Source organism: Phacochoerus africanus, chromosome 14 (assembly GCF_016906955.1).
Source record: "Phacochoerus africanus isolate WHEZ1 chromosome 14, ROS_Pafr_v1, whole genome shotgun sequence".
Lineage (NCBI taxonomy): Eukaryota > Metazoa > Chordata > Mammalia > Artiodactyla > Suidae > Phacochoerus > Phacochoerus africanus.
In genome coordinates this window covers 25,458,126-25,477,153 of record NC_062557.1, presented here as the reverse complement: position 1 = coordinate 25,477,153, position 19,028 = coordinate 25,458,126, and the positions used below count along the sequence as shown (strand labels likewise).

The 19,028-nt window shown below is 50.5% G+C and overlaps 1 protein-coding gene across 1 annotated transcript in view; it reads right to left on the bottom strand.

The window, feature by feature from the left end:
* Positions 1 to 794: 794 nt before the first annotated feature.
* Positions 795 to 19,028, bottom strand: part of LOC125115030 (beta-1,4 N-acetylgalactosaminyltransferase 2-like) — a 32,133-nt gene continuing 13,899 nt past the window's right edge. The window contains 8 exon segments of the mRNA XM_047758762.1: positions 795 to 1,331; positions 2,119 to 2,338; positions 7,891 to 8,031; positions 8,765 to 8,952; positions 11,745 to 11,831; positions 13,907 to 14,087; positions 14,868 to 14,905; positions 16,358 to 16,464. Of these exon segments, the coding sequence (XP_047614718.1) occupies positions 1,126 to 1,331; positions 2,119 to 2,338; positions 7,891 to 8,031; positions 8,765 to 8,952; positions 11,745 to 11,831; positions 13,907 to 14,087; positions 14,868 to 14,905; positions 16,358 to 16,464 (1,168 nt within the window). The 3' untranslated portion in view covers positions 795 to 1,125.

The window sequence follows — 19,028 nt, the reverse complement described above, 5'->3', positions numbered from 1 at the left end:
TGCAGCTGCTGGTCTACACCACAGCCACAACAAACTGGATCCAAGCTGTATCTGTGACCTACTCCACAGCTCGCGGCAACGCTGGATCTTTAACCAAATGAGTGAGACCAGAGATGGAACCCGAATCATCACAGAGACTGTGTGGGGTCTTAATCCACTGGACCACAATGGGAACTCCGAGAATATGCCTTTATGGTAGGGAGTCTGACGCCTGGGAAACCTTTATTCTGGCAGGGCGTGGTTTACCCCAGTGATCGCCTCCCTCTAATTGCCTGCATCCCCCCTGTGCCGGGCTCCAGGTGAGCTGACTCCACAGAGCTCTCCTCACCTGCCGGGGCCCTTGTGACTTCTCCCTTCTCTGGTCCCCCAACCCTGGCTGCTCAATCCTACTAGCGGACTGAACCGAACGAGGCTGCCACCTCCTCAAGGCAAGGACCCTGGGTTCTTCACATTATTTGAGTCCACAAGGTAGGACCAAAGGAAAATTTGTGGAGGACAGTGATGCTGGAGATGATCTGTGATATAATTTCCAGCAAATAACCTTCAAGGACCCAGCAGCCATCTTTTTGACGGAAGATACACTCTTCCCAGTGAGATGGAATCAGATGATGGGAGATACTATATGTACAAATGCTTCCCACATAGTAAGCCATCATAACACAGTAATTTTTGTTTTTCTTTTTTGGTCTTTTTTTTTTTTTATGGCCACACACTCAGCATCTGGAAGTTCCCAGGCTAGGGGGCGCATCAGAGCTGCAGCTGCCAGCCTATGCCACAGCCACAGCAACGCCAGATCCTTAGCCCACTGAGCAAGGCCAGGGATCCCACCCGCATCTTCATGGATACCAGTCTGGATTGCTACCTCTGAGCCACGATGGAAACGCCGCCGTAATCATTATGAATGAAGTCTCCATTGCCCACCTCAGTGACTGGTCCATTTCTAATGACCCTGAACTTTTATTGGTACTTCCAGTAACGGAGTCAGACCCACCTGCCTACCCTGCTCCCTGGGCATTACAATGCTTATCTTATGAGGAGTTCAAATATTGGTATCCCAGCCACCACATCCGCTGTCTTAGATACTTGCAACCAGGCAGCCCAGCGCTTTTCCAATGCCCGGATACCTTAGGTGGCACACTGGAGATGGTTCTTGAAGTAGTGGAGAGCCAACTTGAATTTGATCTGGGCTTTGGTGTTGGCCCGATACCTGCTGTAGTTCCCCTCCAGGGCGGCCAGCTCTGGGTCCGTCACTGGTAAATGGGGCTGGTGACCTATGATCACGTGTGGGCAGGACCCCACGAGCAGGCTCCCGAGCCCATCAATAAAGAACTCTGCCAAGAGAGGGAGAGAGCGCGAGAAGGAAACGTGAGCTTCAAACCAGAGACCCGGGGCCAATACTGCGACTCTGGGAGGAGGGCCGGGGGAAGGGACATAGCTTCTATTCTGGGGAGGTTCAGTCCCATGCCAAAGCCACTGAGTTGGAAGATCAGAGAGATATCAGCAGAGAGACACAGATTAGCAGACCCCAGGACTGGGAGGAATGAGAGGGGAAGAGGTGGGGTGCTGCTCACCAGCTGCAGCTAAACAGAGAAGGATGTCTGGAAAAGGAGGAGCAGGAAATTCCGGTCATGGCGTAGTGGTTAATGAATCTGACTAGGAACCATGAGGTTGTGGGTTCCGTCCCTGGCCTCATTCAGTGGGTTAAGGATCTGGCGCTGCCCTGAGCTGTGGTGTAGGTCACAGAGGCAGCTCAGATCCCGTGTTGCTGTGGCTCTGGCATAGGCCGGGAGCAAAAGCTCCAATTCGACCCCTAGCCTGGGAACCTCCACATGCCATGGGTGCAGCCCTAAAAAGGCAAAAAAAAGGAGGAGCAGCAGCAAGACAAGGAAAGAGGGAAGGGGCAGAGCTGCAGGGAGAGGAGGTAGAAGGGTGTCTCGGAGAAGCAGGAATAGCCTATGGGAGACACGAAGGTGGAGGGAGGCAAGAGAGACCAAGAGCTCCCTAGTTTGGGGAGAAGGGGCCGCTTCCCTGAGCAGCGGGGCCCCGCCCTCCATCAGAAAGAGACTTCTGAAGCCAGCGCACAGCCCAGCTTGCTTCTTGCCCTTCCAGTCTCCCCACCTGAGTGCGCCACTCGCTGCAGGCGGGGGTCGAAGCCAACTCTTTGGAGTCGCTCTGTGTGAGCCAGGAAGAAGTTGACAACGCCGCTGGTCACCACGCAACCGGGGAAGCCATCCACGGGCCGGAAAAATCCTGGCTGCCTGTGGAGACAGTCCCCATTCTTCCCCTGCTCCAGCAACAGCTTGAACTGGAATGTGTTGTCAATCACGCTGCCACCTACCTAGCAGTGGGAGGAGAAATCTGTTAGAGAACAGACTCCATATCCATGTAGCCTCTGCCAGGAAGCCTTCCTGGACTGAACCTCAGTCACGACAAGAATTGCACTCCCTGGAGTTCCCGTTGTGGCTCAGTGGTTAACGAATCTGACTAGGAACCATGTGGTTTCGGGTTCCATCCCTGGCCTCCCTCAGTGGGTGAAGGATCCCGAGTTGCTGTGAGCTGTGGCATAGGCTGGCGGCTACAGCTCCAATTGGACCCCTAGCCTGGGAACCTCCATATGCTGTGGGAGTGGCCTAAGAAATGGCGAAAAGACCAAAAAAAAAAGTAATAATAATAATAAAAAAAAAAAAAATAAAAAGAAAAAGAATTGTACTCCCTCTCTCATCTACTCTTCATGCTACACTTACGCCAAGTCCAAAGGGCAGCAAAGTCTCTGCTGCACTCACCCTCCAGCAAGCGCACTCTTTCCAGAGGGCCACTCCCTCCCCTCCCTTCCGACAAGGATCAAGGATCGAGGATCGAGGATGGGGGATCGAGGATGGGGGATCGCGTTTGGGTGCAGGTGAGAGGCAGCCAGCGTGCAGCCGTCCCTACGTGGACTTCCTGAGCAAGCCTTTGTCTCAAGTTGTCTCCCTCCCATTCTCTGCCCTGGCTCACTTCTCTGCACTGTCTGTCCGCACACCACACACTCCTGGGAGCGCGCAGCTATGTGTGAGCCAGAGCACAGCGGGACAAGCAAGTACATCTATTCCTGAACCATCATAATCACCTAGGGAGGCAGAGCAGAATCTGCCAGTTGCCCCCCACCCCCTCGCCTGTTCCTTCCTTCCTCCTCTTAGGAAATGAGCCCCCTGAGGTGTTTTTTGGCTTTTGTTTTTCCTTTTTCAACTGCCCCTGCAGTTCCCAGGCCAGGGATGGAATCCAAGCCAGAGCTGCAACCCACCCCACCCCCACGCAGCAACGCTGGATACTTAATTTAACCCACGGCACAGGACTGGGGATTGAATGGGCACCTCCACAGAGACAAACTGGATCCTTAACCCCCTATGCCGCAGTGGGGACTCCACAAACTCCAAACCCTCTGAGATTTAAGTGGACTAAATTAAGCCACAACGATCCTACAAAAGATGAAATTTCCCCACTTCTCTGGAGTTCCCAATGTGGCTCAGCGGTAATGAACCTGACCAGTATCCATGTGGACGTGGGTCCACTCCCTGGCCTCCTTGAGTGGGTTAAGGATCCGGCATTGCCGTAAGCTGTGGTGTAGGTCACAAAATCGGCTCAGGTCCCATGTTGCTATGGCTGTGGTATAGATGGGCAGCTGCAGCTCCAACGGGACCCCTAGGTTGGGAACTTCCATGTGCCCTACAAAGAAGGGAGGAAGGAAGGGAAAGAGGGAGGGAGGGAAAGAGGAGAGAGAGGGAGGGAGGAAGGGAAGGAAGGGAGAAATGGCCCCACAGCATATGGCTTGAATCCCAGCTGCAGCTGCAGCAATGCCAAATCCTTTAACCCGCTGTACTGAACCAGCACCTCTGCAGCAACCCGAAATGCTGCAGTCGGGTTCTTAACCCACTGTGTCACAGTGGGAACTCCCTGAAAGGATGTGATTTAGAACAGATGTCTCCAATTTTTAAGAAGACCACATTCTTTTCGTCTTTCCTTTTTTTTTTTTTTTTTTTGGCGTCTTAAGGTTGAACCCACAGCATAGGGGGTTAGTGGTTAGTTTCCAGGCTAGGAGTCAAATTGGACCCACAGCTGTTGGCCTACACCACAGCCACAGCAACGCCAGATCCAAGCCTCGTCTGTGACCTATACCATAGCTCACGGCAATGCTGGATCCCCGACCCACTGAGCAAGGCCAGGGATCGAACCCACATCCTCATGGATATTAGTCAGATTCATTTCTGCTGCGCCACGAAGGGAACTCCCAAGACCACATTCTTAAAAGAAAACTGCTGTCTTCCACTCCCTCTCTCCCCTTTCTTCTGACCGTGCAGCTGAGGGCCACAAAGATGGATGAACAACAGGGAAGGAAGCTGGACCAGGATGACCCTGGAAAGAGAGGATAGGGCCAGCTTGCATTCTTACACGGGTAGGAACTGCACTTTTTTTGTCATTTATGCTATTGTGACTGGGTCTCTAGAAGAGTAGCAAAGAGACATCTTCGTCAATCCAGATGCTTTGGGGGACTGTCCACCTGGAATAAGAGATAACTGTGGTCACGGTGCTACTTATCCACTTTCTTTCCAGGCCGGGATAGAACCAGCGCCACAGCAGTGACAATGCTGGATCCTTAACCCTATGAGCCACCAGGGAACTCCCATCTTTCTTTTTCCAAACAGCTTTATTGAGATATTTTTGATATATTAAAACTGTATGAAGGAGTTCCTGTCGTGGCTCAGTGGTTAACAATCCGACTAGGAACCATGAGGTTATGGGTTCAATCCCTGGCCTTGCTCAGTGGGTTAAGGATACAGTTGCTGTGAGCTGTGGTGTAGGTCGCAGACGTGGCTCAGATCCTGCTCTGCTGTGGCTCTTGAGTAGGCCAGTGGCTACAGCTCCAATTGGCCCCCTAGCCTGGGAACTTCCATATGCTGTGGGAGCGGCTGAAGAAAATGGCAAAAAGACAAAACAACAACAAAAAAATAATAACTGTATGCATTGAAGGTGTACAGCTTGATTTTTTTTTTTTTTTTTTGGTCTGTGGCATGTAGTGGCTTGATGTAGGATCTCAATTTCCACACCAGGGATTGAACCTGGGCCACAGTGGGGAAAGCACCAAATCCTAACTACTACACCACCAGGGAACTCCCTGCAGCTTGATGTTTTGATATATGTAGACACTGTGAAAAGATCACCACACGCAAGCTAATTAATGAATTCATCACCTCTACACAGTATGGTATCTTCACAAATTTCAAGAACGCAATGCAGTATTATTAACTAGCATCACCTTTTTTCCCCCTTTTCCATGTGTAAATTAACTTTTGATATTTGTGGGTTTTTTGTTCCGTTTTGTTTTGTCTTTTTAGGGCTGCACCTGCAGCATACGAAAGTTCCCAGGTTAGCAGTCCAATTGGAGCTGCAGCTGCCAGTCTACGCCACAGTCACTGCCACAGCCACAGAAATGCCAGATCTGAGCCACGCCTGGGACATACACCACAGCTTATGCAACACCAGACCCTTAACCCACTGAGCAAAGCCACGGATTGAGCCCACATCCTCATGGACACTAGTCAGGTTCATTACTGCTAAGCCACGACGGGAACTCCTGTGTTCATTTTTTATTGTCATTAAGGCCACGTGTGTGTGCTTTAATAGCTTTGTGCCATTTTCATTTTTGTGATGGTGTGTGACAAAACCAGAGCAGCACTCACATTCCTCTCCAACTCTCACCAGTCCAGAGAGGAAGTTGGAAGTAGTGATGCATACAAAGAAAACCACAGTTTTCAAAAGATACATGCACCCCAATGTTCACGGCAGCACTATTCACAATAGCCAAGATGTGGAAACAACCTAAATGCCCATCAACAGATGAGTGGTACACACACACACACACACACGATGGAATATTACTCACTCATGAAAAGAGTGCAATAATGCCATTTGCAGCAACACAGATGGACCTAGAGATTATCATACTAAATGAATTCAGAGAAAGACAAATATCATATGATATCCCACATATGTGGATTCAAAAGAGATACAAATGAACTTATTTACCAAAGAGAAGCAGACTCATAGATTTAGAAAACAACCTTATGGCTACCAAAGGGGAAAGGTGGCTGGCGTGGGGAGGGGGTGGAGGGATAAATTAGGAAATTGGGATTAATATATACATACTACCATATATAAAATAGATAGGAGTTCCCATTGTGGCTCAGTGGGTTATGAACCCAACTGTGATCCATGAGGATGCAGGTTCAATCCCTGGCTTTACTCAGAGGGTTAAGGATCCAGTGTTGCTGTGAGCTGTGGTATAGGTCACAGATGCAGCTCGGGTATGATGTTGCTGTGACTGTGGTGTAGGCCAGCAGCTACAGCTCCGATTTGACCCCTAACCTGGGAACCTCCATCTGCCTCGGATGCAGCCCCAAAAAGACCAAAAAAAAAAAAAGATAACTGACAAGGACCTACTGTATGGCAAAGGGAAGTACACGCAATTATTCTGTAATATCCTAGGTGGGGGAAAGAATCTGTAAAAGGAATGGGTATAGCTGAATCACTTTGCTGTACACTTGAAACTGATACACCATGGTAAATCAACTCTATTCCAATAGAAAATACAAATTAGGGTTTTATAAATTTTATAAAAATAAAATAAAACCTAGGCCACCTGGTGGCCTAGAGGTTAAGGATCCAACATTCTCACTGCTGTGGCACAGGCGGGATCAGGCTGAATCCCTGGCCTGGGAACTTCTGCATGATACAGGTGTGGCCAAGCAAAAAAAAAAATTCAATTAAAAAAATGACTGGGGAGTTCCTGTCGTGGCGCAGTGGTTAACTAATCTAACTAGGAACCATGAGGTTGCAGGTTCGGTCCCTGCCCTTGCTCAGTGGGTTAACGATCCGGCGTTGCCATGAGCTGTGGTATAGGTTGCAGACACGGCTCGGATCCTGTGTTGCTGTGGCTCTGGCGTAGGCCGGTGGCTACAGCTCCGATTAGACCCCTAGCCTGGGAACGTCCATATGCCGCAGAAGCGGCCCAAAGAAATAGCAAAAAGATCAAAAAAAAAAAAAAATGACTGGGAGTTCCCATTGTGGCTCAGTGGTTAAGAAACCCGACTAGTAACCATGAGGTTGCAGGTTTGATCCCTGGCCTCACTCAGTGGGTTAAGGATCTGGCCGGCATTGCTGTAAAGTGTGGTGTAGGCCAGCAGTTACAGTTTCAACTGGACCTCTAGCCTGGGAACCTCCAGATGGGGCAGGGGTGGCCCTAAAAAGACAGAAGACAAAAAAAAAAGATTGAAAAAAGTGCCTAAACACACTTTTTTTTTTTTGCATTTCTTGAGCTGCTCCCTTAGCATATGGAGGTTCCCAGGCTAGGGGTCCAGTCAGAGCTATAGCTGGTCTATGCCAGAGCCGCAACAACAGGCAATTCGAGCTGCATCTGCAAACTACACCACAGCTCACAGCAATGCCGGATCCTAAACCCACTGAGCAAGGCCAGGGATCGAACCCGCAACCTCATGGTTCCTAGTCGGATTCGTTAACCACTGAGCCACGATGGGAACTCCTAAACACACTTTAAGGACAGAACAACGGTGAGTCTGGGGAGTGGGTTGGTGTGATTTGTTCAAAGAAAGTAAGAATGGAGGCAGAAGCAGAATCCGAGGGTCTCATTTCCCTGAGATAGTCTCAACCCCAGAGCTGCTCTGCATCACCTCCTGCACCGCCCTTCCCCTCCCCTCTCCCTCGCGCCTCCCCCCCCACCCCCCCCCCCGTCCCTTTTCCTCTCCTCTTCCCTCCTGTCCTTTCCTCTCTGCCCTCTCCTCCCCCTCCCCCTCTGGCTCGTCAGATGGCAGTGGGGTAGAACTGGCAGCGCTCACTTACCACGTCCAGTTCCGTTTTCTCTAGGACGTCCACCAGCACCTCGATCCTGGTCTTGCTGTTGAAGACGAAGTCATCGTCCACCCAGAGAACATATTTGGTGGTGACCTGAGATATGGCCAGGTTCCTGCCAGCAAACCAGCCCTGCGAGGGGAGGGAGGTTAGACCCGTGGTTGCCCGCCCCGCTGCCTCCTAGCACCACCTGGGGGCTTTCTCAGCTCCCAAGGGTCAGGCTGCCCCCCAGACAGTGGCTGAGAACCTCTGGGTTAAAGGGAGCCCATGTCTCAGAGACCCTGGAAGAAGGAGAGGGACTCTCTGGAGACGAGAAAGTCCCTCCTTGGCCCTGTGGCTTGAGGGATGGATGCAAGTCCCTTTACACCTGACAGTCTTTGTGGCCCTTTCGCCCTGTGTTGCCTGGAAGATGCTGGAGGGTGGGGCTCTCTGGAAGGGGTAACATCCACTTCCTCCCGGTGTGCTCGAGGGAAGGTGTGGGCGCGGAGAGAGACGCCCCAGCAAGGGTGAAATCATGAGAGAGGTTTCTCTGCTGGGAGACCTGCGTATCAGGAAACCTTAGAGCGTCAGACACCACCAGTCGCTTAGAAGGACCTCCATCAATTTCCACACCAAGCGTGAGGAAAGACGGATTACCCACCCCGTCACTGCAGGAAAGGGAGAGTGACCTGATTTCTCCGGGAATTTGGAGGCAGCCAGGGGACTCAGAGGAGTCCTACCCCACCACCACCCCCCGCCCCCCAAGGATCCTGCTGCCACGGGAGGGTCCCCCCCTCCCCCGAAGCAGCCCCAACCAGGGTACCACTTGACCCGGGGGCCCTCTGGTCCCAAGGTGCCCGTGTCTCCCCCTCTGGGAGGGATATACCTTCCCAAATGGCATGGTGTAATACTCCACGTGGCTGTCAGTGATTTTCAGGGGCTCCTTGCTGTCATCGGCCACAATCACCGTCAGGTCTGGGTAGTACTCACGAACACTCCGGAGCATGGTCATGAGCTTGTGGGGACGGAGGAAGGTTTTGGTGGCAATGGTCACCAGGTCTCGGAGCTTCCTCTCTGGGCAAGAAAGGGTAGGTGTCAGAGCTCTGTCTTCAAGAATCCTCACTGACGTGCATTGCTCTGGAGGTTTCTTTACACGGCGATGGCTCGAGTGTTTGTGGCCCTCATGCCTCTTGTTCACAGTTGATGTTAGTTGGATCAGAAAATACATTTTATTATTATTTTGTCTTTTTGTCTTTTTAGGGCCGCACCTGCAGCATATGGAGGTTCCCAGGCTAGGGGTCAGCTCAGAGCTACAGCTGCCGGCCTACACCACAGCCACAGCAACACAGGATCCGAGCCTCATCTACACCACAGCTCACAGCAACGCCGGATCCCTAACCCACTGAGCGAGGCCAGGGATCAGACCTGCAAGCTCATAGTTCCTAGTCGGATTCGTTTCCACTGCGCCACGATGGGAGTTCCAGAAAATATGCATATTTAAAACATACCCAATCTGTTAAAGGTTTCTTTTCTTTTTTTTTTTAGGGTGGCACCTCGGCACATGGAAATTCCCAGGCTAGGGATTGAATTGGAGTTGCAGATGCCAGCCTCTGCCAGAGCCACAACAATGCCAGATCTGAGCCACGCCTGCAACCTGCACCACAGCTCACAGCAATGCTGGATCCTTAACCCACTGAGCGAGGCCAGGGATCAAACCTGCATCCTCATGGATGCCAGTTAGATTCGTTTCCGCTGAGCCATGGTGGGAACTCCATGAGTCAGATTCTCAACCCACTGAGCCACAACCCGAACTCCCAATTTGTTTAAATGGTTTCTGTCTTCTAGAGTGTCTCCCGTTTTTTTTGTTGTTTGTTTGTTTGTTTTTGCTTGTTTGTTTTTTCTTTTCTTAGTAGCTGCACCTGCAGCATATGTAGGTTCCCAGGCTCCCAGGCTCCCAATTGAATCAGAGCCACAGCTGCAGGCCTATACCTCAGCCACATCAGATCTGAGCCGCATCTTTGACCCACATCACAGCTGGCAGCAATGCAGATACTGAACCCACTAAGTGAGGCCAGGGGTTGAACCTGCATCCTCACAGACACCATGTCAGGTTCTTAACCCACTGAGCCACAACGGGAACTCCCTCTTCTGGTTCTCTTGGCTCCAGTCTGCTGTTTCCTTCTGTCGAGTGGGATGCTTCATGTTATGCTTGCCTATCTGCACTTGGTTTGCCACCGGCTTTCATGCTGTTACTGGGAATTGAGACGCATAGAGTTTCGCCCATCAAGGGATTCAATATGACCAGTCATGAGGCCCAGGAAGAGGGGAAAAGATTTAAAGACCTGAGACCAGCCCTGTCATCAGCTGCAATCCTACAGAGATGTGCCTGGCCTGGTTTGGTTTTTGTTTTGCTTTTTTTAAGGCCGCACCCACGACATATGGAGGTTCCCAGGCTAGGGGTCGCATTGTAGCTACAGCTGCTGGCCACAGCCACAGCCACAGCCACAGCAATGCCAGATCCGAGCCGAGTCTGCAACCTACACCACAGCTCCTAGCAACGCCGGATCCTCAACCCACTGAGCAAAGCCAGGAATCGAACCTGAAACCTCATGGACACTGGTAGGGTTCGTTAACCACTAAGCCACGACGGGAACTCCTTGTGGTTCTTATTCATGTTCTTTTCTTACTGATTCATAAGTCCTCTGAAGTAAAATTAGACCTTTGACTTTCGTGTGTGTTTATTTTTCCCCAGTTTGTCTTTTGCCATTTGACTTTGCATATGGTAGGCTTCCGTCATTAAAAACATTAAAAATTGTTATATAATTTATGTTTTTAGTCTTTTTCCTTTTAGTCTTTTTCCTAGGTTTTGTGTCTTATTTAGAAAAGTCATACTTTACACAGTTATTTTTAAACTCCAGGCTGATTCCTAGTACTTAAAAAAATTAGATATTTGCTCTACCTGGAATGTACCTTGGTGTGAGCTATGAGATGGATTCAGCTTGTTATTTTCACACAGCTACACAGTTATCTCACACAATCTCTTGAACAATCCATCTTTTTCCCCTTTAATTTGAAAAACTATCTTGATCACACGGTAAAATTCCAAGATGTCTATTCCTGGGTTTCTTTTCTTTTCTTTCCTTTTTTTTTTTTTTTTTTGTCTTTCTAGGGCTACACCCACAGCATATGGAGGTTCCCAGGCTAGGGGGTCAATTGGAGCTGCAGCTGCCAGCCTATGCCAGAGCCACAGCAACATGGGATCCAAGCCGCGTCTGCAACCTACACCACAGCTCATGGCAACGCCGGATCCTTAACCCACTGAGCAAGGCCAGGGATCGAACCCGCAACCTCATGGTTCCTAGTCAGATTCGTTAACCACTGAGCCATGACAAGAATGCCTAGGTATCTAATTTGATTCCACTGACATAGCTCTTCATGGTCCAATACCATTCTATTTTTATAATTATTACTTATTAAAATGTCATAAATCATTAGATTTTTTTCAAAATAAATTCAACCATACAGTAAGTAAGTTAAACGTAATGAAGCAGTATTAAGAGCGTATTCTAGCATTTTTTTCCTCCAAAAAAAGCTTGTTGGAGTTCCCTGGTGCCCTAGTGGACTAAGGATCCAGTGTTGTCACTGCTGTGGCTTGGTCACTGCTGTGGCACAGGTTCCATCCAAGGCCTGGAAACTTCCACTCTGCGGGCACAACAAAAAAAAAAAAAAAAAAAGCTTGTTAACAGGAATCCATTGGAGCTTTTATTTCATCGAGTCTCCTCCTCCATCTCAGAGGGGATCCCTTCTGCACCTCACCCAATAGTCTCCAGGGACCCACCATGGAGCCCCAGGGACAAGGGTCTTACCTGGTCCAGGGTCATATAACTTGGGCATGACAGGATAGCGGATGGTCACCGGAAACTTGGCCACTGAGGACTTGGACTCCAGACTCACTGGAGGGAGAAATCAGGTCAGGGCTGGTGCACGGTATCTGGGTCACTCCCCACGAGGCCAGGGAAGCCGACGCGATGGGGGAGTGAAGGACTGAGGACCCCACAGAGTCTATGGCATTCCGGCTCCTACCCTGCTGTGTGTTCCAGAAGCAACCTGCTGACTGCCTCTGAAACGCACATGTCTGCCCCCGTGAGACTCTGTCGGGTGAAGTGGGCTTGGAATCAGAGGGGTAGATGAAGTTTGACTCTGCATCTATAATTTGAAATACCTTGGGTAAGTCACATCACCTCCACCTCCACCTCCAAAACCAGGGTAATACTACCAGCCCAGTTCACCTCACAGTGCCCCCGCCTTTTTTTTTTTTTTTTTTTCGAAGGGGTGCAAGTGCAGCATATGGAGGTTCCCAGGCTAGGGGTCAAATCGGAGCTGTAGCTGCGGCCTACACCACAGCCACAGCCACAGCCACATGGGATCCAAGCCGCATCTGCAACCTACACCAGTGCCTGGCAACACCAGATACTTAACTCACGAGTGAGGCCAGGGATTGAACCTGCATCGTCACGGATCCCAGTCAGGCTCGTTTCTGCTGAGCCACAGTGGGAAGCCCCCTCACAGGGTCATTCTGTGGTAAGACATGTTTAAAAATCCCAAGGTACAGAGAACTCTCTCTCTAGCTTATGCTCATGGAAAATCTGCCTCACATTCACTGGGGTCCTGGGAAAGCATCCTGTGTATCTGGTCAAAGCAGAAAAAGGTAAATGTCTTTTTTTTTTTTTTCTTTTTACGGCTGCACCTGCTGCATATGGAAGTTCCCGGACTAGGGCTCAAATTGGAGCTGCAGCTGCCGGCCTACGCCACAGCCACAGCCACAGCCAATGGAATCCCAGCCACATCTGCGAATTATGCCGCAGCGGGCCTGGGAGCAAACCTGCATCCTCATGGATTCTAGTTAGGTTCTTAATCCACTGAGCCACAAGAACTCCGGAAAAGGGTAATTTATTTATTTATGTATTTATGTATTATTTTTGTCTTTTTCTTTTTAGGGCTGCACCCGTGGCATATGGAGGTTCCCAGGCTAGGAGTCCAGCTGGAGCTATAGCCACCAGCCTACACCACAGTCACAGCAGCGCAGAATCTGAGCCACTTCTGCAACCTACACCACGGCTCACGCAATGCCGGACCCTTAACGCCCTGAGCAAGGCCATGGATCAAACCCGTGTCCTCATGGATACTAGTTGGGTTCGTTAACCACTGAGCCACGATGGGAACTCCCGGAAAAGGGTTTTAATTCATCCAGAAGGTAAGTGGGGCTGCCCTGAGGGTGGCAGGAATTGGTCTCCCATGAATTCTGGGAGTAAGAGTCGGGTTTGGGATGGGAGGGGAGGAGGAAGACAAAGCCATTGCCCTTGGGACTGACAGCTCCCCCACATCCCTCTTTCCCGTAATGCTCAGGACAAGCCACTGACACATGGACTGTGCTCTCCTCTACTGTAGCTGAAACCTTCAGCTTTTCCTTTTTCTTTCTTTTCTTTTGCTTTTTAGGGCCGCACCCGCGGCATATGGAAGTTCCCAGGCTAGGAATCGAATAGGAGCCGCAGCTGCCAGCCTACACACAGCCACAGCAACGCAGGATGGGATCTGAGCCACGTCTGCGACCTACACCACAGCTCACGGCAACGCCGGGTCCCCGACCCACTGGTGAGGCCAGGGATCGAACCGCCAACCTCGTGGATACTGGTCAGATTCATTTCCACTGCACCACAACCGGAACAGGGAACCTTCAGCTTTGATCACTGATGAGAACGGGGAGCAGAAGGGGATGGTTTCCAGGTGCAGAGCATGAATGATCTGTCCTCATGTACAGACAAGCAGGCATCTCACTGTCTTTCTTTCGGGTCCCTCCACGGGCTCAATGGCAACACGGGGATAGTACCAGGTACACTAAGTGGGAAGTTAGAAACAGGAGCCAGGGAAGCAGGCTTCCTGGAGAAGGAAGACCTTGAGAGCCGGGGGCGGGGGCAGTGGTGGTGTTTATGGGGTCCCTCAGCATTTTGCCATCCGAGGACGGACTCACCCACATCCACTCTGTGGAGGTGGTACTCTGTGCTCGTGTATGTCACATGCTGGAGGATGAAGTTCAAAAGCTCCCGGCTACTGGTCAAAATGTTCAGCTGCTTCTGGCCTCTGCCCTTCACCACATTGTCTGGGGCGTCAGCAAGGGTGTTCAGTGTCCCCAGAGAAGCTGTCAGGGTGACCTAGGGTAAAGGAGGTAGAAAGCCTAAATGCAGAGAGGCACATACCCAGGATGGCCAGCAGGGGGCAGCATGCATAAGGGTGCGAGGAGAAGAACGCTTCATGCTCCCGAAAGCTAGGGTCTGGCTCTGATGGAGTGTCTGCCCCAGCCCCAAAAGCCTAGGACCTAGGACCTGGTGTGTTCAAGGGCCATTTCTGAAACATTCTTAACTCTTGGCATGCAGAGTTAAGTGGCATCCATTCTTAAAGATTTCTTCTGGAGTTCCTGTTGTGGCTCAGTGATAACGAATCCGACTAGGAACCATGAGGTTGCAGGTTCGATCCCTGCCCTTGCTCAGTGGGTTAAGGACCCAGTGTTGCTTCGAGCTGTGGTGTAGGTTGTAGATGCGGCTCGGATCCGGTGTTGCTGTGGCTCTGGCGTAGGCTGGCAGCTACAGCTCCGATTGGACCCCTAGCCTGGGAAACTCCATGTGCCACCGGATGTGGCCCTAAAAAGACAAAAGACAAAAAAAAAAAAGAAAGAAAGAAAGAAAAAGAAAACTGCTGAAAACATTTCAGTCAACAGATCTTTTCTTTTCTTTTCTTTCTTTTTAGGGCCGGACCTGCAGCATATGGAAGTTCCCAGGCTAGGGGTCCAATCAGAGCTACAGCATCTTTGTCTGCCCCATCTTTGTCTCTCTGTCAAACTCTGAGACCAGCCACCACCACGGGGAAAAGCGCATGGGCAGTGAGCCAAGGACAGGATGCTAAGTGCAAAGTGGGGCTGGGAAGGGGACTCTTGCCTCATAGGTGGGAGCATCTGGTCCTTCAAACCGGAGGCCTGGAGGTCACAGGAAAAAGGAGAAAGGAAAAAAAAAAAACATTTGAGAGGATGCCAAGAGTTCCCTGATGCTCTCAGCTCCCTGGCCAATTCCTACACATCCCTCCAGAGCCCCTTCGAGTGTCACCTATCCAGGTGTTTGCAGACCGCTCGCCTCCCCACTAGAGCTTGCTAGATGGTGTCCAACGGACCTCTGCAAACTCCAGCAAACCAAAGCCTCTGATGCCCTCCCCTAGTTTGGGTTTTTTTTTTGTCTTGTTGTTGTTGGGTTTTGGGGGGGCTTGGGGGCTTTTTAGGGCCACACCCTCTGCATAAGGAAGTTCCCAGGCCACGGGTCGAATCAGAGCTGCAGCTGCCGGCCTACGTCACAACGTCAGCAACACAGATTGTCAGCTGAGTCTGCGACCTACACCTCAGCTCACAGCAACACCGGATCCCTGCCCCACTGAGCGAGGCCAGGGATACAACCCGAAACCTCATGGTGCCTAGTTGGATTCGTTTCCGCTGCACCACCACAGGAACCCCTAAATGGTAAATTTTATGTTACATATATTTTACACACTAAAGAGAATTATCCAAAATGGCAAATCATTTTTTAAATGAGTACTTAAAAACACGAGCAACTCAGAGTTCCTGTCATGGCGCAGTGGAAACGAATCCAACTAAGAACCATGAGGTTGTGGGTTCGATCCCTGGCCTCGCTCAATGGGGATCCAGCATTGCTGTGCGCTGTGGTGTCGGTCGCAGACGCAGCTCGGATCTGGTGTTGCTGGGGCTCTGCTGTAGGCCAGCAGCTACAACTCCAATTCCACCCCTAGTCTGGGAACCTCCAGGTGCTAAAAAGACAAACGACAAAAACAAAAAACAAAAAACAGAACAAAACAAAAAAACCCCAAAACACCAGCAACTCATCTCAAATGTTTTTACTTTAAAATCTATCTCTGTTCTTATGACTAATGCAAATCCTAACTCAAACACATCCTCCTTCTGTGGCCTTAGCTAACATGCTAAACTTATTTGGGAAATTGGCCAAATAACATTTACCTCACAGGGATGTATGCTGGACGAGAGGTGTGTGTAAAAACCCCTCGCGGAGGGAGCTGTACCGACAGAAATATTCTTTCCATATGCAGTCCCTGGAGATGGGCTGAGGCTTTGCCTGCTCCCTTGATGCTGGCGGACACCAATAAGCCAATAACAGCCTGAGATTCCTCGAGGCACCCAGATCTCCGTCCTCTCCTATACGATCCCAGATGCCCAGGGAGGCGACAGCTCCTAAGTGCCATTCCCAGTGGTGGAAACAGTGAGAATAACATCAAATGAAACATGTCCAGCTTCAGGACTGTGCTGGGTATCCGGGAAGGACTCAGCGGATAACTGCTCCCTTCTGCTCCTCTCTTCAGAAGGACTACGAGAGCTGCCTGTGTCCTGTCTGGGTGGAGATGCACCTACCTGGGATGGGGATGGTGTGTAGAGGCATCACTTCCACCCCGTGGACCGGGTACCCAAAGGGGAGGTTGGGCTGAGCCAGCAGGGGCGGTGGGCGAGGGAGCCCTTCTCTGCAGGGAAACAAAACCATTAGCAGCTGCCTTGACACCTGTCCCTGACTAGCTCTTTTTTTGGGGGGGAGGGGGTGCGACCACACCCACAGCATAGACGTTCCCAGGCCAGGGATCTCACCCACCCCATGGCAGCGACCTGAGCCAATGCAGTGACCATGCCAGATCCTCCTTAACGTGCTGAGCCACAAGGGAACTCCCACTGCTCCCACTGGTTCGTTCTTTTTTTTTTCTTTCGCTTTTGGCCTCCCTGAGGCATATGGAGTTCCCAGGCCAGGGATCAGACCTGAGCTGTGGCTGCGACCTAAGCTGCAGCTGCAGCAACAGATCTTTAACCCACTGTGCTAGGCCAGGGGTTGAACCTGCATCCCTGTGCTCCCCAGATACAGCTGATTCCATTGAACCACAGCAGGAGCTCCTCACTGTCCCCATGGCTAGTTCTTTTCTTTTTTTCTTCCTTTTTTTGCTTTTCTAGGGCCACTTCCCGCGGCACATGGAGGTTCCCAGGCTAGGGGTCTAATTGGAGCTGGAGTTGCCGGCCTACGCCGCAGCCACAGCAACGCGGGATTCGAGACGCGTCTGCGACCCACACACAGCTCACAGCAATGCTGGATCCTGAACCCACTGAGCAAGGCCAGGGATCGAACCCACATCCTCATGGATACTAGTCAGGTTCATTAACCACTGAGCCACGACAGGGAACTGCTGGCTAGCTCTTAAAGGGGCATCTGTGCCCAGAGCTTTGGGGCTGCAAAGGGGGAGAATCCCAAGTTAAATCGTTCGGATTGGTCCTGCATTCTCCTCCTCTTCTTTATTCCCGCCCCTCCCTCCAGCCTTGAATTCCACAAAGAAACTGAGGCAGATTACAACAACACACATTAAAAATAAAAATCACGGAGTTCCTGTTGTGGCTCAGCAGGTTAAGAATCCAATGCAGCATTCTTGAGGTTTGCGGGTTCAATACCTGGCCTCGCTCAGAGGGTTAAGGATCCAGCGTTGCCCTGAGCTATGGTGTAGGTCGCAGACGAGGCTCGGATCCCACGTGGCTGTGGCTGTGGCTGTGGCGTAGGCCGGCTTCTGTAGCTCCGATTGGACCCCTAGCCTGGGAACCTCCATGTGCCTCGGGTGCGGCCCTAAAAAGTAAATAAATAAATAAATAAATAAATAAATAAATAAATAAAATGAAACATAACATAAAGAGAACAAAGGTAACACCTGCTCAACACTCACCACGTTCGAATTATTTTAATACATTTTCAATTGCTGGTTTTCAATGTGAGCCATTTTAAATAAATCTTTACATGCAATATTAAAAATACATTTTCCTATTATCTCTGCTCTTGAGGTTATTTGCATCAATCTACCTGTGGATGGAGATATTATATAACCGGCATGCAATGATATCTTGTGGGAGACTTGAAATCAGCCACAGTGTGGTTTTCTTGTAGGGTGGTTTTTTTTTTAATTTTGAACTTTTTACTAAAGCAGGGTTGATTTACAATATTGTGTACAGTGTGATTATTAAACCGTGGAAATTGGCAAGCACTACAAGCCACTACCAAAAGCCCATGGTTAAATATTACCACCACTATTCATACTTCTCCCTCAACGTATAAACGCACCTACCCACAAAACACTTATACACACAACTATCCCCTCCTCTTTTAAAACCACAAATGTGCAGTTCCCCTTGTGGCGCAGTGGAAATGAACCCGACTAGGATCCATGAGGATGCAGATTCGATCCCTGGCCTCACTCAGTGGGGTAAGGGATCCGGCATTGCTGTGAGCTGTGGCGTAGGTCGCAGACGTGGCTTGGATCCTGCATCACCGTGGCTGTGGCAAAGGTTGGAAGCTGTAGCTCCCAATTCCACCTCTAGCCTGGGAACTTGCATATGCCCCTTCCTAACAGAGTCTCTTGCTTTGTCACCACGTGTGATTCCTCGGACAATTCATTTTCCGAGTGTTAGACCCTGGGAGGGGCCCCCCTTTCTGCAACAGTTCCAGAGCCAGGGGTCAAAGCCATGCCACAGCAGTGATAACGCCTGATCATGAACGCACTGCAACCGCCAGGGAACTCCTCTTCACTCTTTATTATGAAATGCTTTAGACATGCCAGGTTTTAGAAATCTTCATTTAGGAACTATTTCCTCAGTTCCCTTTACTTGGTTTCTTCCTAAGACTTCCTTCCAGGGACCCCCTGCAAAAGAGGGCATTCCGGAGTTCCCGTTGTGACGCAGTGGTTAACGAATCCGACTAGGAACCATGAGGTTGCGGGTTCGGTCCCTGCCCTTGCTCAGTGGGTTAGGATCTGGCATTGCCGTGAGCTGTGGTGTAGGTTGCAGATGCAGCTCGGATCTGGCGTTGCTGTGGCTCTGGCATAGGCAAGAGGCTACAGCTCCGATTAGACCCCTAGCCTGGGAACCTCTATGTGCCATGGGAAGTAGCCCTAGAAAAGGCAAAATACAAAAAAAAAAAAAAAAAGAGGGCATTCCCTCCCCCTCCTTGGAGCCACACCCTCGGGAATGAGAAGAGAGCTTCCGCTCCATCTCAGGGCGCAAGAGC